The sequence below is a fragment of the Capra hircus genome, chromosome 3 (assembly GCF_001704415.2).
Source record: "Capra hircus breed San Clemente chromosome 3, ASM170441v1, whole genome shotgun sequence".
NCBI lineage: Eukaryota > Metazoa > Chordata > Mammalia > Artiodactyla > Bovidae > Capra > Capra hircus.
The window spans coordinates 95,219,107-95,238,728 of NC_030810.1; the positions used below are offsets into that span (position 1 = coordinate 95,219,107).

The 19,622-nt window shown below is 39.7% G+C and overlaps 1 protein-coding gene across 2 annotated transcripts in view; it reads right to left on the reverse strand.

The window, feature by feature from the left end:
- GDAP2 (ganglioside induced differentiation associated protein 2) overlaps window positions 1–19,622 on the reverse strand; it is a 77,862-nt gene that overhangs the window by 29,908 nt on the left and 28,332 nt on the right. For both annotated transcript variants that reach the window (XM_005677800.3, XM_018045975.1), the window contains exons 6-8: window positions 16,545–16,621; window positions 12,947–13,106; window positions 11,368–11,524 (exon numbers count right to left, since the gene is read on the reverse strand). In XM_005677800.3, the coding sequence (XP_005677857.1) occupies window positions 11,368–11,524; window positions 12,947–13,106; window positions 16,545–16,621 (394 nt within the window). The remainder of the gene's footprint in view (window positions 1–11,367; window positions 11,525–12,946; window positions 13,107–16,544; window positions 16,622–19,622) is intronic.

Here is a 19,622-nt window from a genome sequence, read left to right on the forward strand (position 1 = left end):
TACTCTAGTGAACAGACATGGTCAGACACTCAAGGAATTTACTTTTCAGAAGAAAAACAGCTAAGTGTGGTACATGTTTTGCCAGATCACAAAGAAACTAGGTAATTTTTTTCTGGGAAGTCCAGGCTTATTTAATGACTGACTGATCACACTAGCTCTACTGATACTCCATATACCAGATCATAGAGACTGCATTTTGGCTTTGGCTAAGATAATGTTAAAATTGGAAAAAAACATTAAAAATCGCAAAGAGCTTTTAGGCTCTGAAGCTTTTAGGTCTCTTCTGGCAACATCCTACAATATTAAAAACAACAACAACAAAACTAAACCAGGAGAGAGGATATTTGGGTTCTCATCTTATCACTTTATGTGCAACCTTAATAAAGACACTTCAGCTCTATGGACCTTAGTTTCCTGATCTGCAAAACAGTGTTTCTGCAGAACACCTTTCAGCTATAAAACCACACAACTAAGGATATTTAATAGGAAGGCTATTACATAGGGGCCTCCCTGGTGGCTCAGAGGTTAAAGCGTCTGCCTGCAATGTGGGAGACATGGGTTCGATCCCTGGGTCGGGAAGATCCCCTGGAGAAGGAAATGGCAACCCACTCCAGTATTCTTGCCTGGAGAATCCCAAAGACGGAGAAGCCTGGTGGGCTACAGTCCGGGGGGTTCGCAAAGAGTTGGATACGACTGAGCGACTTCACTTCACTTCTATTACATAGGGACTGTAATCAACAAGTGATATGCCTGCTAGGTTCATGGAAATTGCTGCTTGTGAAGACTAAACTTAGTATTGGGAATTCCCTGGCAGTCCAGTGTTTAGGACTCTGTGTTAGATTCCTGGTCTGGGAATGTAGATTCCACAAGCCATGCAGCATGGCCAAACATTTATTAAAAACTGAAAAACAAAAACAAAAACCCACTTAGTACTGCACAGTTCTATAGTCTGCCTTTTTAAATTTAGAAACATACCCACCTGTGCTAACTGAATTTAAAGTCAACAGCTCTTAGTGTTAGTTTAAGATACAATGTGCAAGTCAAGAAAGGATCTATGTTTATTTTAGTTCTCCCTATTCATATGTACAATTCCATATTTTCACACAGAGCTATTTCCCAGGTTATTTACACTAATCCCCCAACTGTACTGCTTTCTGACTGTTTTATGATTAAACCATCTCCATATCAAGACTAAAGAGAATAGTATATCTTAAGCGTCTTATGAGCACCACAGGTTATAACACAAACATGCAACAGGAATTCAGTAAATATCTGTTCATTTCTATACTCTGTGTATTCATTGCCTCATTTTTCAAAGACTTATTGCAAAAATGCAATGCCTGCATCATAGTAGGGATTCAAATCTTTGTTGAATGAAATAATAAACATAAGTATTATTCAGGGTGTTTTGGAGCCCTGAGAAGAGTAAAAGGCTCTTGGATTCAGAGTTTAAGGCTGAACATATGAGACAGACATATTACAAAGACAACTAACACTGTAATAATACAGTATGAGACAAGCAATCTAGCAGACATCGAAATGCTCTATCAATCAAGTATGTCTCTAAGAGGGGGACTGTGGGAGTAGGGGTCCGGGGTAGAGTGAGGAATGGGTGGAAGCAAGCTCCAGAACTGTGGTAGAACTGCTTCCCACTTCATGTCACAAAGATCAGCACAAGGCTTTTTCCCCACTCACTGCAGTATTTGTGTCCATTCTGCTAGACCTCGAGATAGGGACTATGTCTTCATTGTCTCTATATTTCTGGGAAGTCTCTAGGGTAGTTCCTGACACTCAGTCACTATGTATTCAATGAACTCTAAAGAAAAAAAAAAATTTAAACGGGAACTCAGATGCACAGAATAGAACTAATCACCTTGCTTCAAAACACTCTCATCACTGGTACATGCATGGTTCTCTTTTAAAAAGTAGTTATCTAGTTAGTTATTTTTAATGATGTCATAAGCACTCCAAAATCTACCCCAAACAAAAGTTAGCACCATCACAAACCTCCATCTAATCACCATGTTCCAATTCTAGCTTCTGCCTCTCCTCACTCATCATCTGGAATCTCAGGTTCCTCATTTTCTAGTTTTCCTTTTTATCATTTTAATTTGTCTACACATATTCCTAAAAAGCTTTTTTGGCTGTTTTTAACTATTCTAAAGAGACAAAAGCTTATCACAAAATTTTAGGGGTCTAGTTTTTGGTCTTACTGCTAAAATTCATCTCTATTGTTGGGTATCAATGTTGTTCATTCTCTTTGACTATTACCCATAATGTACTTACACTATATGAAAACTGTAGTTTTCATCCACTCTTCCTACTGACAGGGACTCGAGCTATTCCCAGGTTTCTGCCACTGTGAACATGCTACAATCAACTTATTTCACATATCTCCTGGTATATGTGTGTTTGATTTCTCCTGGGGACACTCCTAGGAATGGAAATGGAACATACAGGGTATGTTTGGTTTCAAGGTCTAAACTGTTTTTCACATTTTTCACCGGTTTATACTTCTGCAAGCAATGAACAGGAGGTTCTAAGAATCCATGTCCTCTTTAACACTTGATCTGAGCAAATATTTTAATTGTCAATCAACTGGGTTTAAAATCATATTTCATTTCCCTGGTTGTTTATGATGCTGAGATCCTGTTCATATTTCCTGGCTTTTTCTTTTTCTGTGAGATGCCTGTTCATACTGTTTTTCCATTTATCTATTGGGTTGCTTGTTCTTTTCTCACTTATTTGTAGGAGTTCTTTATATATTTTTGATCTAATCATTTGTATTAGATCAAAAATACAAAGGTTTGTGACACTGTACAGGAGACAGGGATCAAGACCATTCCATGGAAAAGAAATGCAAAAAAGCAAGATGGCTGTTTGAGGATAGCTGTGAAAAGAAGAGAAGCAAAAAGCAAAGGAGAAAAGGAAAGATATAAGGATCTGAATGCAGAGTTCCAAAGAATAGCAAGGAGAGATAAGAAAGCCTTCCTCAGCGATCAATACAAACAAATAGAGGAAAAAAACAGAATGGGAAAGACCAGAGATCTCTTCAAGAAAATTAGAGATACCAAGGGAACTTTTTATGCAAAGATGGGCACAACTAAAGACAGAAATGGTATGGACCTAACAGAAGCAGAAGATATTAAGAAGAGGTGACAAGAATACACAGAAGAATTGTACAAAAAAGAATGTTCACAACCCAGATAATCACGATGGTGTGATCACTCACCTAGAGCCAGACATCCTGGAATGTGAAGTCAAGTGGGCCTTAAAAAGCATCACTATGAACAAAGCTAGTGGAGGTGATGAAATTCCAGTTGAGCTATTTCAAATCCTAAAAGATGATGCTGTGAGTGCTGGACTCAATATGCCAACAAATTTGGAAAACTCAGCAGTGGCCACACGACTGGAAAAGGTCAGTTTTCATTCCAATCCCAAAGAAAGGCAATGCCAAAGAATGGCCAATCTACCGCACAATTGCACTCATCTCGCACTCTAGTAAAGTAATGCTCAAAATTCTCCAAGCCAGGCTTCAGCAATATGTGAATCGTGAACTTCCTGATGTTCAAGCTGGCTTTAGAAAAGGCAGAGGAACCAGAGATCAAATTGCCAACATCCGCTGGATCATCAAAAAAGCAAGAGAGTTCCAGAAAAGCATCTATTTCTGCTTTATTGATTATGCCAAAGCCTATTGTGGATCACAATAAACTGTGGAAAATTCTGAGGGAGATGGGAATACCAGACCACCTGACCTGCCTCTTAAGAAACCTATATGCAGGTCAGGAAGCAACAGTTAGAACTGGACATGGAACAACAGACTGGTTCCAAATAGGAAAAGGAGTCGATCAAGGCTGTATATTGTCACCCTGCTTATTTAACTTCTATGCAGAGTACATCATGAGAAATGCTGGGCTGGAAGAAACACAAGCTGGAATCAAGACTGCTGGGAGAAATATCAATAACCTCAGATATGCAGATGACACCACCCTTATGGCAGAAAGTGAAGAGGAACTCAAAAGCCTCTTGATGAAAGTGAAGTGCAGAGTGAAAAAGTTGGCTTAAAGCTCAACATTCAGAAAACAAAGATTATGGCATCCAGTCCCATTACTTCATGGGAAATAGATGGGGAAACAGTGTCAGACTTTAATTTTTGGGCTCCAAAATCACTGCAGATGGGATTGCAGCCACGAAATTAAAAGACGCTTACTCCTTGGAAGGAAAGTTATGAGCAACCTAGATAGCATATTCAAAAGCTGAGACATTGCTTTGCCAACAAAGGTCAGTCTAGTCAAGGCTATGGTTTTTCCAATGGTCATGTATGGATGTGAGAGTTGGACTGTGAGGAAAGCTGAGCACCGAAGAATTGATGCTTTTGAACTGTGGTGTTGGAGAAGACTCTTGAGAGTCCCTTGGACTGCAAGGAGATCCAACCAGTCCATTCTAAAAGAGATCAGTCCTGGGTGTTCTTTGGAAGGACTGATGCTGAAGCTGAAACTCCAATACTTTGGCCACCTCATGCAAAGAGGTGACTCACTGGAAAAGACCCTGATGCTTGCAGGGATTGGGGGCAGGAGGTGGCGGGGACGACAGAAGATAAGATGGCTGGATGACATCACTGACTCGATGGACATGAGTTTGAGTAAGCTCTGGGAGTTGGTGATGGACAGGGAAGCCTGGCGTGCTGTGATTCATGGGGTCGCAAAGAGTCGGACACGACTGAGCGACTGAACTGAACTGACTGAGCTGAATCATTTGCCAGTTGTGTGTATTGTGAATGCTCATATTCTGCAATTTGCCTTTCACTTACTTTAAGCTTAATTGCCCCACTTTCTGTAGTTCTTATCTTTAATGTAGTCAAGATTAATTTCTTTTGAAGTCAGTGCTTTATATATTTTGTTTAAGAAATCTGTTTTTTCTTATTGGTATGAGGAATACTAACCTATGACTCCTTCCATGAATTTTAAGTTTTTAAAAATTTAAGTCTTTAACCCATCTAAAATTAATTTTAGCCCATAATATGAAGTGAAATAATGTAAACTCAAAAATGTTTTCAACCTCATCTGTGATAAACAACTTGAGATCCTAGGATAGGCAAATCTTTATGAACATGATTATGGAAGAAGGTTATAGCTTACATCAGATTCTTAAAGGCTTTATGATTTTAAAAAGGTTCAGAATCGCTGCTGAGACACTAGCAACTGTTATTGTTTCTAAGAACCCTGAGATGAATTCCAATGCAACAACTTACAACTGCCATCTTCATCTGGTTTCTTCTTCATTCTAACTGTCCTCTCTGTTCTACAGATTGTGTATATTTGCTTTGATTATCCCTGTTTCCCCCACCTATTCAAAGAATATTTTAAACTTTCCGTTCTATTTTTGAAAACTGCACCTCACTTTTTGCTAGTTTCCATTTTATTTCAATGAAGACATGGAACCTTTCATCCTAATCCAACAATCAAAACAAAAGCTAAAAATCAAACAAGAAAAAACACCCCAACCTCAAAAGCTTATTATTTTGATAGGTAAAATTTAATCACTGGTTAACAGTCACACAAAATACATCACAGTGGCAGCAAAAGTACCCACTACTGTGCTCTCCAGGCAGATACACTGAGTAGATGGTTTCTCAATAGACTACAGTCAGCTAAGGTTGGATGTTGCCCTCACAAAGCAAACACAAGGCTGTTTCTTCTAGTTAATAAATTACCATCCAACTGCACAACCAAGAGTTGAATAATGAAGAAAATTCAAGCTAAATTACTCTTAAAAGTCTACTAACTAACCTACTTATTGGTATACAACCAACAGCCCAGGGAAAATTTTCACTTTGAAATTAACACAAGCTTTCCCTGACCTCATGCACCTGTCCCACATTGGACTTAGTTAAAACTCTTGTTATATATACTCTTAATGCATCCTGTAATTTAAATACATTTTCATATATTAATGGGCTTTCTTGGTAGCTCAGCTGATAAAGAATCCTCCTGCAATGCAGGAGGCCCCGGTTTGACTCCTGGGTTGGGAAGATCCCCTGGGGAAGGGAATAGGTTACCCACTCCAGTATTCTTGAGCTTCCCTGGTGGCTCAGACAATAAAGAATCCGCCTGCAATGTGGGAGACGTGGGTTTGGTCCCTGGGTTGGGAAGATCCCCTGAATAACAGCTACCCACTCCAGTATTCTTGTCTGGAGAATTCCATGGACAAGAGAGCCTGGCAGGCTACAGTCCACGGAGTTGCAAAGAGTCGGCATGATTCATGCAGCTATCCCACACTGGACTTAGTTAAAATCCTTGTTGTATATACTCTTATTGCATCCTACAATTTAAATACATCTTTATACAGTAATTAGTTTAACATTTTTTTTCTCTGCAAGACCTTAAGCTCAATGAGGCCTGGGGCTAGATCTGCCTTGCATGTCCCTTTGTTATGTTTCTAGCTTGGCACAACAGTAAGGGTTCAATAAATATCTAATAATGAATGAAATAAAGTTTTTACTATGAGAAATGACATAAGAGTTACAGGCAACTGGATCTTAAGCCAATCAAAGAAAAAAGAAAAAGAAAAAAGTACTTGAAAAACAATTCAAGAGTTTTAAAAGCTGGATCTTTGTAAAAGAATATCTGGATTTCTTGCTAATTTTTGTAAGGAAGCCAACTCCTATCTTATGATACACCCAGATTAGTGTCACAATTGGGTGGAAGTCCTGAAAATAATAATCAAGAATTAGGCAACTTATCTGATTATTTTAAATGTTACAGTGAATTATTACACAGTGACAAGCCGATGCTACAAAAGGAATGTGCTAACCCTCTAACCTATCCATGCGACCATTAGTTTTGTTACTGAAGCAAGAACTGAAGGCTTTCAAAAAGATATTCCTAACTAAAGGCTGCCCTTTGTTTCTTGGTTCAGGCTTTAAAAACCAGAGGTGGTGCTCTTCACCAAGCCTGTAGGTTATTACATGTAAACTAGATGTCCACAACAACCAGAACCCATACATAGCACACCCTGATGTGTTAAGGCAGGGTGGCTCGCTCATGAATTTCTAAAGGGACTACCTTCTTTGCCTGTCTATTTCAGTTCTAGAATAGTGCCCTGAACAGATTAAATATCCAATGTTTCCTGAACTGAACAGAAACTGTCAACTCTGAGACTAATTTGAATCTCAAGATCATCACTTTCTGCCAACAAGGGCAATGCTTTACAGGCTGCATTCACAGTCCTTTGTAACCTACCCCTTTGCTAAGAACCCCTTTCCAGAAAGCATGGGCTCAGTGAATACAGATTTATTTTAATAATACTGGCTTGAACAAGTCATTAGTAAGTGAAACAAATCTCCTCACTAAAAAGAGAGACACAAGACAGGTAAGTATCCAGTCCAGACACAAACAAATGCCAGTTTATCTGTATTACCCACAGAGAAATGAAAAAGGTGTGTGTCTGTGTGAGAGAGAAAGAGAGAGAGACAGGGAGACAGGAAGAGAAACTAGGGTAATTGATTTGAGAAAGGTGATAACAATGTAATTCTCTGCACATGCATACAGAACACGTGTCTGGTCCTTTCCCAGCTTCTCTGAATCGGGTCTTTGTAGATGGCTGGAGATGGTAGCAGAGAAGGGAGATAAGCTTCAGTGTAGCTCATCCTCAATTAGTTGTAACTATGGTCAATTCACTCTTGGTGGTCAATTTACCCTTCTATAAGTTAAAGGGGCTGGACCAGATCAGGCACAAAATAGTCTAAGAAATCATTTAAGAAACCTTAGAAGGATGGACCCTGAACTCTCCCCACAGAGGTTCTGATTCAAGAAGTTTGGTGTGGGGCCTATGAAATTTTAGAAAGCACCCCTGGTTGATTCTAATGCTATACTACATTTCAGAAAACCACATCAGGTAATTACCAAAACTCCTTTCAACTATAAAGCACTGCTAGGAGACCCAGACCAGTGGTTCTCAAAGTGTGGTCCACAGTCTGAAAACTATCTTCATAATAAAACCAAAACATCTTTTTTTTTTTTTTTTACTGTGTTGACATCTGCACGGATGGTACAAAAGAAACTGCTGCGTTAGCATGAATCCAGGTGGAAGCCCCAGATCATAGCAGTCATTGTGTTCTTAACTGTCAAAAGACTCAGGGGGAAAAAAAGCCAGTTTTATTTAAGAATGTCTTTTATGAGGAAGAAAAATTATTAATTTTATTACATCAACCCTTGGGAATACATCTTTTTAATATTAATGTGTCACAAAATGGGCAGAACACACAAAGCACTTCTGCAGACTGAAGCCTAAGGCTGTCCTGAAGTAAAGAACTAAGTGTCTGACCTGCTAACTGAACTAGTTGCTTTTTTTCATGAAACACCGTTTTTCTTCAACTAATGACTGGCAACAAAGGTCCGTCTAGTCAAGGCTATGGTTTTTCCAGTGGTCATGTATGGATGTGAGAGTTGGACTGTGAAGAAGGCTGAGCGCCGAAGAATTGATGCTTTTGAACTGTGGTGCTGGAGAAGGCTCTTGAGAGTCCCTTGGACTGCAAGGAGATCCAACCAGTCTATTCTGAAGGAGATCAACTCTGGGATTTCTTTGGAGGGAATGATGATGAAGCTGAAACTCCAGTACTTTGGCCACCTCATGCGAAGAGTTGACTCATTGGAAAAGACTCTGATGCTGGGAGGGATTGGGGACAGAAGGAGAAGGGGGTACAACAGAGGATGAGATGGCTGGATGGCATCATTGACTCGATGGGCGTGAGTCTGAGTGAACTCCGGGAGTTGGTGATGGATAGGGAGGCCTGGTGTGCTGCGATTCATGGGGTCGCAAAGAGTCGGACATGACTGAGCGACTGAACTGAACTGAATGACTGGCAAACTGTGATTATTCACTATGAGTATTTGGCAGATATTTTCTCAAAAATGAATAAAGTGACCCTGTCATATCGAGCAAAACAACCAACAGTATTTGTTACCAGTGATAAAACTTGAACTTATATATATATATATATATATATGTGTATATACATATATATATATATAAAATGTTGGCAAATTTGTATCCATCACCAGAAGGTAACCACTCCTAACATTTGAGGACTTTTCTGATGAGAGCAGTGATGATACCAACAAATACAGTATTTTGATATTATGTAATGTAATGTGTCAATATTTGGAACAACTGATTAATTCAGTGAGTCAATACTTTCCAAAAGGCCAAAGCACCATGTTATAAATTCATGCTATAAACTCCTATTACAAAATCTACTCAAAGTGCAGGATAAAACAACACATTCTAATATAACAATACAAAAATTCATAGATATAGTCTGAGATTCCATATTACAACTAAATATTATTAAAGTACCATTTATTGAGTTATGGTATAATATCAAAGAATATCCCTATTTTAAAAGGCTAGTAAAATACTTTTTCCAATTATGTATCTAGTGAGGTCAGATTTTCTTCATATACTTCACACAAAACAACATATTGCAACAGTCTGAATGCTGATATTAGAATCCAGCTGTTTTCTATTAAATCAAACATTAAAATATTTGCAAAAATGTAAAACGATGCATTTCTTACTAACTTAAAAAACAGATATTTTTTTCATAAAAACATAATGGGTTATTTTTCAAATGAATTAACAAATAATTCTGTTGTTAACATTTAGTTGCTAAGTTCTGCTGACTCTTTGAGACCCCATGGACTACAGCCTGCTAGGTTCCTCTCTGTCTATGGGATTTCCGAGGCAAGAATACTGGAGTGGGTTGCCATTTCCTTCTCCAAAGGATCTCCTTGACCTAGGGACTGAACCCACATCTCCTGCATTGGCAGGTGGATTCTTTATCACTGAGCAACTAGGGAAGGCCGAACAAGTAACTTATCATATAATAAATATCAATGGGTACAAGCTGTAAAGATAAAAGCTCTTTGGGGTCCTCAATAATTTTTAAGCATGCAAAGCAGACCTGAGACCAAACAGTTTGAGAACTACAGCTCTAGTCCAAACAAAGGTATCCAAATCTAGCAGTGCATGAATCATAATATGAAAGTTTCAAAACATATATAAAGGCCAAAGTCTCAGACATGTGAGGCAGAGCCCAGTCACTGTATTTAAAGAAAAATGTTTGCCAGATGATTCTTACACATGGTCAAGTTCAGAAACCACTGACGCTATCATTTGATGGTGCGTGCCTTTGGAAAAGCTGTTTACTGATGCCCTCTAGTGGTTAATTTGCTTTTCTTTATGAAAATAATAAAGGGAAGAGCAGGAACTCAGGAAAAACAAAATTCTAATTCTGTCAGGGACTCGGAGATTATCTAGTACAACTTCCACTTTATATATGCAGACTGACGACCGTACATCATTACAGTATAGTGTAATAAATGCTAGGCTATGCTTTGGTTGGTTAAGCATAGGGTGTAAAGAAAAAAGTATATGGGGGAGACAGACTTCTGTTCCATCTATTCCAACTTATCTCCAGGGAGCTAAGTTTCTGGAAGCGATCAAGTCTGAGCTGAAACCTGGAGAACGAATTGAAGGACAAGAGTAATCCGGTCAAAAGGGGTGGCAAGTACCCAAGCTCAAGGTGTATAATAGGTCAAAATTTGCTCAGTATTAAAGAGAACAGCAGCGGCCAATTTTAAGAGCTTGTTAGAATTACCAGGTACTGTGCTAAGTCCATTACACTATCTTATTTAACACTCACAACAACCCTAAGAGATGTTATCCTCTCAATCAACCCTAAAAGATAGTGGATATTAACCAATTATGGTTTATGATTTTTCCTTTCCTTTAAAATTTTTTGAAAAGCAGCTAGTTTTCCAAAGATAATCTGTTAGTACTTGGACAAACTTACCAGAAATAACAAAGCTGCTTTTCTTTATGTTTCAAAATGGGTTTATTCAGAATTGTTTTAGAAAACACCTAAAAAAAAATGGAACGACTTTACAAAGTCCTTCGGATAAATCAGGGGGAAATAAAGCTCTTTAACCATTAATGAGATAACCATAGACTATGCTTTAATTACAAATATAGTAATGTTATGTAAAAACTTGGTAATTCGGCTTCCCCTTTTCCCTACTTTCTGCTGTTAGAATATAATCTAATTTTATAGAGGTACTACAACTGCAATAGAACGTGTAGAAGCTCTGAAATCCGAGGTGCATCTGAATACTGCCTTCATCACAACATATTAACTGTGACAAATTAACTTTGAATTTCTGCATCTAAGTGGGGACAGTATCTTCCTTACTGGATTGTCAAGAAGAATAAATGAGACCACATTATATGTAGACCATTTAGTAGAGGTAGCCCCTATCTTGTTTCTCTAGTCCTTATGTGTCTGTCTGTCCAAAGGGTTTGTCTTACTTTCTCTGATGCTGCTTCTGTAGAGCTGCCTCTGATAACTGCCCCTGAAGGATCAGTCTTCTTTGCTTGTCAATATCTCCTTCCATTCGGGCAAAAGCATGAGAGCCAATGAAAGAGAGATCAACTCCCAAGCCTTCATCCTCTTCTTCCTGGTTATCTGTAATAAAACAGCTATCAATAGCTTATGGCTATTTATCCATATGATCATTATATGTTTTGCTAGCAGACAATCCTTTGGGAATGGATCACCTCTTAATGTGTTCCCCACTGCCTCACCAGATCTTTTTTTTTGTGGGAGGGGTGGGCGGAAACCAAGACAAAACAGTTTTTTTTTTCAAGAAAGAAAAGCAAACAAACAGAATCCTTGGACCATGGCAGGCGTCCCAAGGCAATGCCACCATCTAAGCTGTTCAGGTGGGACTTCTTCACATTTGTACCACTGTTCCTCAAAGGGTGATAGGCAAGATTTTCAGAGTTTGCTTTTATTAAAAAATACCACTAAATGAATCTTCTTTCAATCCCTCAAGCTGATTTTACATCTCCTTTAATAGATTCAATGTTCTACCTGAAAATATTTATGAAAACTACAGCCTATGAGGTAGCAAGGTTTTTTGAGATACAGGTGGAAGTCAAGCCGTGTTTGAGGATGGTGGACAGAGGGAACCTTGCGGCTAATGACTACCCAGCACTGCCACCTCAGCTGGTTTTGCTCTTCATTGCCCACTGACACATAAAATGCATTTTGTGCATTTAAGAAAAATGGTATTCTACCATGGCAGTCACAATTCTGAGGATTTCTGAATGACGCTGGGCATACTTCAAGCCTGTACTCTACTGGAGGCTCCCTAAAGTACTCCTCCAGCAAAGCTTGGTTACCAGACATTTTTTGATGCTAAACCTGTTATTATTCCTTCCATTTGATTTAAATCTGTATACTGGTAACAAAAACGAGATGAGTAGCCTTCAATAGATTTTAACTTGATGCTCATTTAAAAGTGTTCACAGTAGAAATCTCAGAGTAATCAATCCTTAAATTGCTTAATTTTGAGATCGGGCCCCAGCAAGGAAGCTTGTGAGGCATGTCTCCAACTATGATCTTGAACATACATCCATGATGATCAGTGCAAGCTGTCACACAGAACAGCTCAGAGGGGCTCCCATCCTGCCCTGCTCTACTATCATGTCAATCTACATTGGCATGCAACCTAACATATGGTTACAGCATTCTTGTTTTAGGGATGGCTTTCAGAGGACATAGTTGAATCTGCTGAAAATTTTAACGATAATATACTGTTTCCTCAACAGTTTCCTGTGTGAAACCATAAACTTCACAAGGGTACAAATGTTGTCATACTCACCTCTGAATCTCTACTGCCTAACACAGACTTCATATCATATATATAATTTAAAGAGTAAATCTTAACAAGAATAAGACTCTAAAAACACTTATGTTGGTTTTGATCTTAGTGTCACACTAAAAGCTTCCTAAAGAACAGGCTGAACTTGCTATGTCTTTGGTGGCTGATATTTATCAGAGCCTCTGCTTCCTGAAGAGGGAAGTTAAGAAAAGGAAACTCACCCTCTGGGGCGCCAGGTTTTTCACTTATTCTAATCTGCCGTTCAGGTACCACAGGCTCCCCTTCTGCGTTGCCAATATCTGCAGGTAGGTATGGCAACGAACGGCTCTCCTCCTTCAGTGACCTTGGGAAGTACAGAGGTAGCAGCTTTTGGTAAGTAGCCTGTGTAAGAAAAGCCAAACATTCTGTGAAAAACACCGGAGTGATGAAACAGGCATCAGCAGCGCTCACGCCACTCCACAGACTGTGAAGACAGCCTCCGTCACGAATGAAGACCATACCACGCCTAAGCTCAGACTGGATGCTGCCTGGGCCCCTCAGTCAGTTTCTGTGTCAAAGACCAGGATTCGTTAGTCACTCAAGAAGACCTATGAGTCCTGATCCTGACAGCTCCAGGTCACTGAACCTGGAATGGATATGTCGTGTGACCCCCATCCCCAACCCCTTCTTCACCTCACTAATGATATTTGTCTTTCAAGATTCAGCTCAGACACCGACGCTACTTCAGCTCAGACACCGACGCTACTTCCTTAATCCTCAGTGTGCCATCAGGGACCATGTGACCTAGATTTAATTTTTGACAGTTTTGTTTTTAAACCGTTCTCTCTGAAAAGATTGCTATTTCCTGACTTTTATTCTTTCTTAGAGGCTTCCCAAACAACAAAGAGTTATCTTACTTTAAAAAAATTAGAATAAAATTCACTGTATCTTATAATTTCCATATAGGTTGGTCCACTGGACTCATTCTAAATCCACGATATATTATAGATACTTAGTGCTCTTATTTTTCCTCAGTCTTGAAGCATTTTGCTTTTTTTCATCATCCTAGAGTCATTTTATCGTTTCTCATCAATTACTACCAACTATAACAAACTAAAACAGAATACTAAGAAACCAAAAGAATGATGGAACTGCCTAGAAGGACAGTGAAATCACTGAAGAAATCATTATCCGTCAGTCTCCTTACTGTGTCACCCACGACACTGCATAATCTTTCATGCATATGAATATACATATGAGGCATATAGGCTCAGCTGGTAAAGAATCTGCCTGCAATACGGGAGACCTGGGTTCAATACCTGGGTGGGGACGATCCCCTGGAGAAGGGAAAGGCTACCCACTCTAGTACTCTGGCCTGGAGAATTCCACGGACTGTGTAGTGTATGGGGTCCCAAAGAGTCGGAATGATTGAGCGCCTTTCACTTTCATTTCATGAGGCATATAAGAAGACTGGATTGTAAGTCAATTAAAAAAAAATTGTACCTCAATTTAAAAAAATAATCAAAAAAAAAAAAGAAGATTGGAGACACCACCTTTGTAGCCTTTTAAAAAATTGAAATACAATTCATATATCATAAAATTCACATTTTAAAGTGTACGATTCACTGGGCTTTAGTATATTCATGAAGTTGTGGAATCATCACAATTAATTATAGAACATTTCATCATCTCAAAGAGGATATCTAAATTCATTAGCTAGGTCATTCTCCATCCCTTCCTCCCCCAGCCCCTGGCAATCACTAACCTTTCTGTTGTATGGTTTTGCCTATTTCAGAATACGCATTCTATTAAAATGGAATACGGTACGCGGTTTTTTGAGTCCAGTTTCTTTCATGCGGCACACGTTTCTAAGGTTCACCCATGCGACAGGATATGCCATCACTCCATACTTTTTAATAGGCTAGTGACATCCCATTGTTTGTGTATACCACACCCACCTATCCATTAATGACATTTAGGTCGTTTTCACCTTTTGGTTACCATGAATATTGCTGATATGAATATTTGTGTGCAAGTTTTTGTGTAGACATACGTTTCCAATGGGCTTCCCTGGTGGCTCAGACAGTAAACACTGCCTGCAATGTGGGGAGACACAGGTTCAATCCTTGGGTGGGGAAGATCCCCTGGAGAAGGAAATGGTGAACCACTCCTGTATTCTTGCCTGTGAATTCCCACGGACAGCGGAGCCTGGCGGGTGAAAGTCCATTGGGTCGCAAAGATTTGGACATGACTGAGCAACTAATACTTACTTATGTTTTCAATTTTATCCTGCATGTACCTAAGAGTCGAATCTCTGTTTAACTTTCCGAGGAACGGTCAGATTGTCATTTTGCCACTCCTAGCCTCACATTTTAGAGAAGGAAATGGCAACCCATTCTAGTACTCTTGCCTGGAAAATCCCATGGATGGAGGAGCCTAGTAGGCTACAGTCCATGGGGTGGTCAAGAGTCCAACACGACTGAGTGACTCCACTTTCACTTTTCACTTTCATGCACTGGAGAAGGAAATGGCAACCCACTCGTGTTCTTGCCTGGAGAATCCCAGTGACAGAGGAGCCTGGTGGGCTGCCGTCTATGGGGTTGCACAAAGTCGGACACGACAGAAGCGACTTAGCAGCAGCAGCCTCACATTTTACGCAATACACTACACTCTTTCTGCTATTTCTTACACGTGTGCTTGTACTTATGCTTGTATGACTACCATGATTTGCCCTTCCTCTGGAAAACCATAGTTATCTTTTACAATGATTTCAACTCACATATCACTTCCTACAGGAAGTATTTCCTAACCCCACGCCAGACTGGAGCTGTGTGCCCCTATCCTTCCCATGCTTCCACCAGTGCACTTATCGCAATTATCATAACTTATCTGACTTTTCTGTCCCCACCAACAGACAGTGGGTTCCTTGGGGATAACGACTGTGACTCATTCTGGTGTAGTCCCAGAACCCAGTGGAGTAAACCTGATATATGCCAGACATTCAATAAAAGGTCACTGACAGAATGAATGAATAGGTAAACCAGGTAAAAACAGGAAGAGACACAGCAAACATGGTACATGTGTCTGTCTTCAGCAAATTCAAGATGGTTTATATCTCATATATGTACCTATATATACTCTGAATAGATATTTCACATGTACTAATTCATTAATTACAAAACTCCTGTGACATAAGTACTGTCAGTATTCATATTATATCCAAGCACAGAGAGGTTAAATAACTTGCCCAAGGACACAAAATTCAGAAATAATACAAGCTGAAGGGGACAGAGAACACTACAGCTGAACAAAGCTTAAGAAGATTTTAAAAAGAGCTTATTTCCTAAAATGGCTCTAAAATAAGTTGAAATATAATAAACCCTCCCCACATACAATGAAACATAAACCTCATAACTGACGCAATACTCGCCACTAGGCTAAGCTGTCACCTGTTTCCAGGTCAGGTAGACACCATGGTTTTTCCAGCAGAGGTTGTTTTCCAGCTCTGTTGCCCAAGGGCCCAGTGCTTAGGTCCATAAGGTAATGCCTTGAGATGTCTTGAGAACTAACATATGAGCAAATCCGAGCAGCCCCGCCTTGTAAGGTTTCACTATGTGATAACAATTCACCAGTGAAGAATATGAACAAAATGCTTCTTCTTGACTTGCTTTTAGTCTCTAATATAGTCTTTCATGGCAACGATGGTAAGCCCCACTGCCAAACATATGTACGGATAATGAGGATGTGTCTGCTGGCAATTCAGTTAACAGATAACGAAGACACAAAGGCAAACACAAGTAAAAATAAGACTTCAAACAATGAAGATAATTAGCAAAATACCTCTTCTAGTTCAGAGACAGCAAATACTACTTTTTCAAGAGTCTCTCCATGAATTTCGAGGAATCTCCTTACAGTGCCTAAAGAAAATAACAGAAAGATGATTAATAAATAATAATAAAGGAGAAATTGCTTATGTGTGAAGAAAAATCAGTCCAAGTTTTATTTCTGTGATGGATCACTCCTCCCTTCGTTCAGGCCTGTACTCAATGACACCTTATCAGTAAGGCCTGCCCAGGCCACCCTATCTAACAACTCCTCCTTGATTTTGCTTTCCTCCACAGATACTATTTTAGACACTTTGTGACACTTCCTGTTTATTGGATATCCTCCCCCTCTGTCCCCGTCCCATCCATTAGAAGGAAAGCTCCACACAACAGCAAGGGTTTTGTTTTACTTACTGCTTTATGGCCAGTAAACAGTGGCTGGCCATAGAAGATGCTGACTCCAGACAATTCTCCCTTATCCAGTATATTCCTTCTGTTCTCTGGGGCCTCTCTCTCTGACCAGAATGGTCTAGCAAAAGTGCCTTTCCATTCATCTGTTACAGTATTAGATGCCCTACTCAGCCCTTTCATTGTTGCTGTTCAGTCGCTCAAACATGTCTGACTCTCTTTTGAGACCCCATGGACTGCAGCACGCCAGGCCTCCCTGTCCATCACCATCTCCTAGAGCTTGCTCAAACTCATGTCCATTGAGTCAGTGATGTTATCTAACCATCTCATCCTCTGCTGCCCCCTTCTCCTTTGCCTTCAGTCTTTCCCTGCATCAGGGTCTTTTCTACAGAGTTGGATCTTCGCATCAGGTGGTCCTCTCAATATTCTATCAAACCAAAACTGAATCATTTTTTCCTTCATTTCTATCTTATTCTTTCTCTAAACTTGTTAATAATGAGACTGAGTTGCCTTTTCTCAGTCCTTAACTTACCAGCAATTTCTTTCTAGATGCTCACATCCCAACTTTTAAATATGTTGTCCTCTCCAGGTTCTGTCCTCCACATTTTTTGTTTTCTTTATATATATATATATATATATATATATATATATATATATATTCTCTTGAGCTCACTAATTTGATGGTTAGATAGTACTCCAAATGCTGATGGCTCCCAAATTTTTATATTTTCTTTTTTAAATTGGAGCATAGTTGCTTTCTACGGTTATGTCAGTTTCTGCTGTACAGTAAACTGAATCTGCCATATGTATATACAAATCCCTTCTTTTGTTGGTTTCCTTCTCATTTAGGTCACCACAGAGCACTGAGTACAGTGTCATACAGTAGGTTCTCATTAGTTATCTATTCCATACATCAGTTCAGTTCAGTCGCTCAGTCGTGTCCAACTCTTTGCGACACCATGAACTGCAGCACACCAGGTCTCCCTGTCCATCACCAACTCCTGGAGTTCACCCAAACACATGTCCATTGAGTCAGTGATGCCATCCAGCCATCTCATCCTCTGTCATCCCGTTCTCCTCCTGCCCTCAATCTTTCCCAGCATCAGGGTCTTTTCCAGTGAGAGAGCTCTTGCGTCAGGTGGCCAAATTATTGGAGTTTCAGCCTCAACATCAGTCCTTCCAATGAACACCCAGGATTGGTCTCCTTTAGGATGGACTGGTTGGATCTCCTTGCAGTCCAAGGGACTCTCAAGAGTCTTCTCCAACACCACAGTTCAAAAGCATCAATTCTTTGGTGCTCAGCTTTCTTCACAGTCCAACTCTCACATCCATACATGACCACTGGAAAAACCATAGTCTTGACTAGATGGACCTTTGTTGACAAAGTAATGTCTCTGCTTTTTAATATGCTATCTAGGTTGGTCATAATTTTCCTTCCAAGGAGTAAGCGTCTTTTAATTTCATGGCTGCAATTGCCATCTGCAGTGATTTTGGAGCCCAGAAAAACAGTCTGACATTGTTTCCACCATTTCCCCATCTATCTGCCATGAAGTGATGGGACCAGATACCATGATCTTAGTTTTCTGAATGTTGAGCTTTAAGCCAACTTTTTCACTCTCCACTTTCACTTTCATCAAGAGGCTCTGTAGCTCTTCTTCACTTTCTGCCATAAGGGTGGTGTCATCTGCATATCTGAAGTTATTGATATTTCTCCCAGCAATCGTGATTCCAGCTTGTGCTTCCTCTAGCTCAGCGTTTCTCATGATGTACTCTGCATAGAAGTTGAATAAGCAGGGTGACAATATACAGCCTTGATCGACTCCTTTTCCTATTTGGAACCAGTCTGCTGTTCCATGTCCAGTTCTAACTGTTGCTTCCTGACCTGTATACAGGTTTCTCAAGAGGCAGGTCAGGTGGTCTGGTATTCCCATCTCTTGAAGAATTTTCTACAGTTTATTGTGATCCACACAGTCAAAGGCTTTGGCATAATCAATAAAGCAGAAATAGATGCTTTTCTGGAACTCTCTTGCTTTCTCGATGATCCAGCAGATGTTAGCAATTTGATCTCTGGTTCCTCTGCCTTTTCTAAAACCAGCTTGAACATCTGGAAGTTCACGCTTCACATATTGCTGAAGCCTGGCTTGGAGAATTTTGAGCATTACTTTACTAGAGTGTGAGATGAGTGCAATTATGTGGTAGTGTGAGCATTCTTTGGCATTGCCTTTCTTTGGGATTAGAATGAAAACTGACCTTTTCCAGTCCTGTGGCCACTGCTGAGTTCTCCAAATTTGTTGGCATATTGAGTCCAGCACTTTCACAGCATCATCTTTCAAGATTTGAAATAGCTCAACTGGAATTCCATCACCTCCACTAGCTTTGTTCCTAGTGATGATTTCTAAGGCCCACTTGACTTCACATTCCAGGATGCTGGCTCTAGGTGAGTGATCACACCATCGTGATTATCTGGGTCATGAAGATCTTTTTTGTATAGTTCTTCTGTGTATTCTTGCCACCTCTTCTTAATATCTTCTGCTTCTGTTAGGTCCATACCATTTCTGTCCTTTATGGAGCCCATCTTTGCATGAAATGTTCCCTTGGTATCTCTAATTTTCCTGAAGAGATCTCTAGTCTTTCCCATTCTATTGTTTTCCATATTTCTTTGCATTGATTGCTGAGGAAGGCTTTG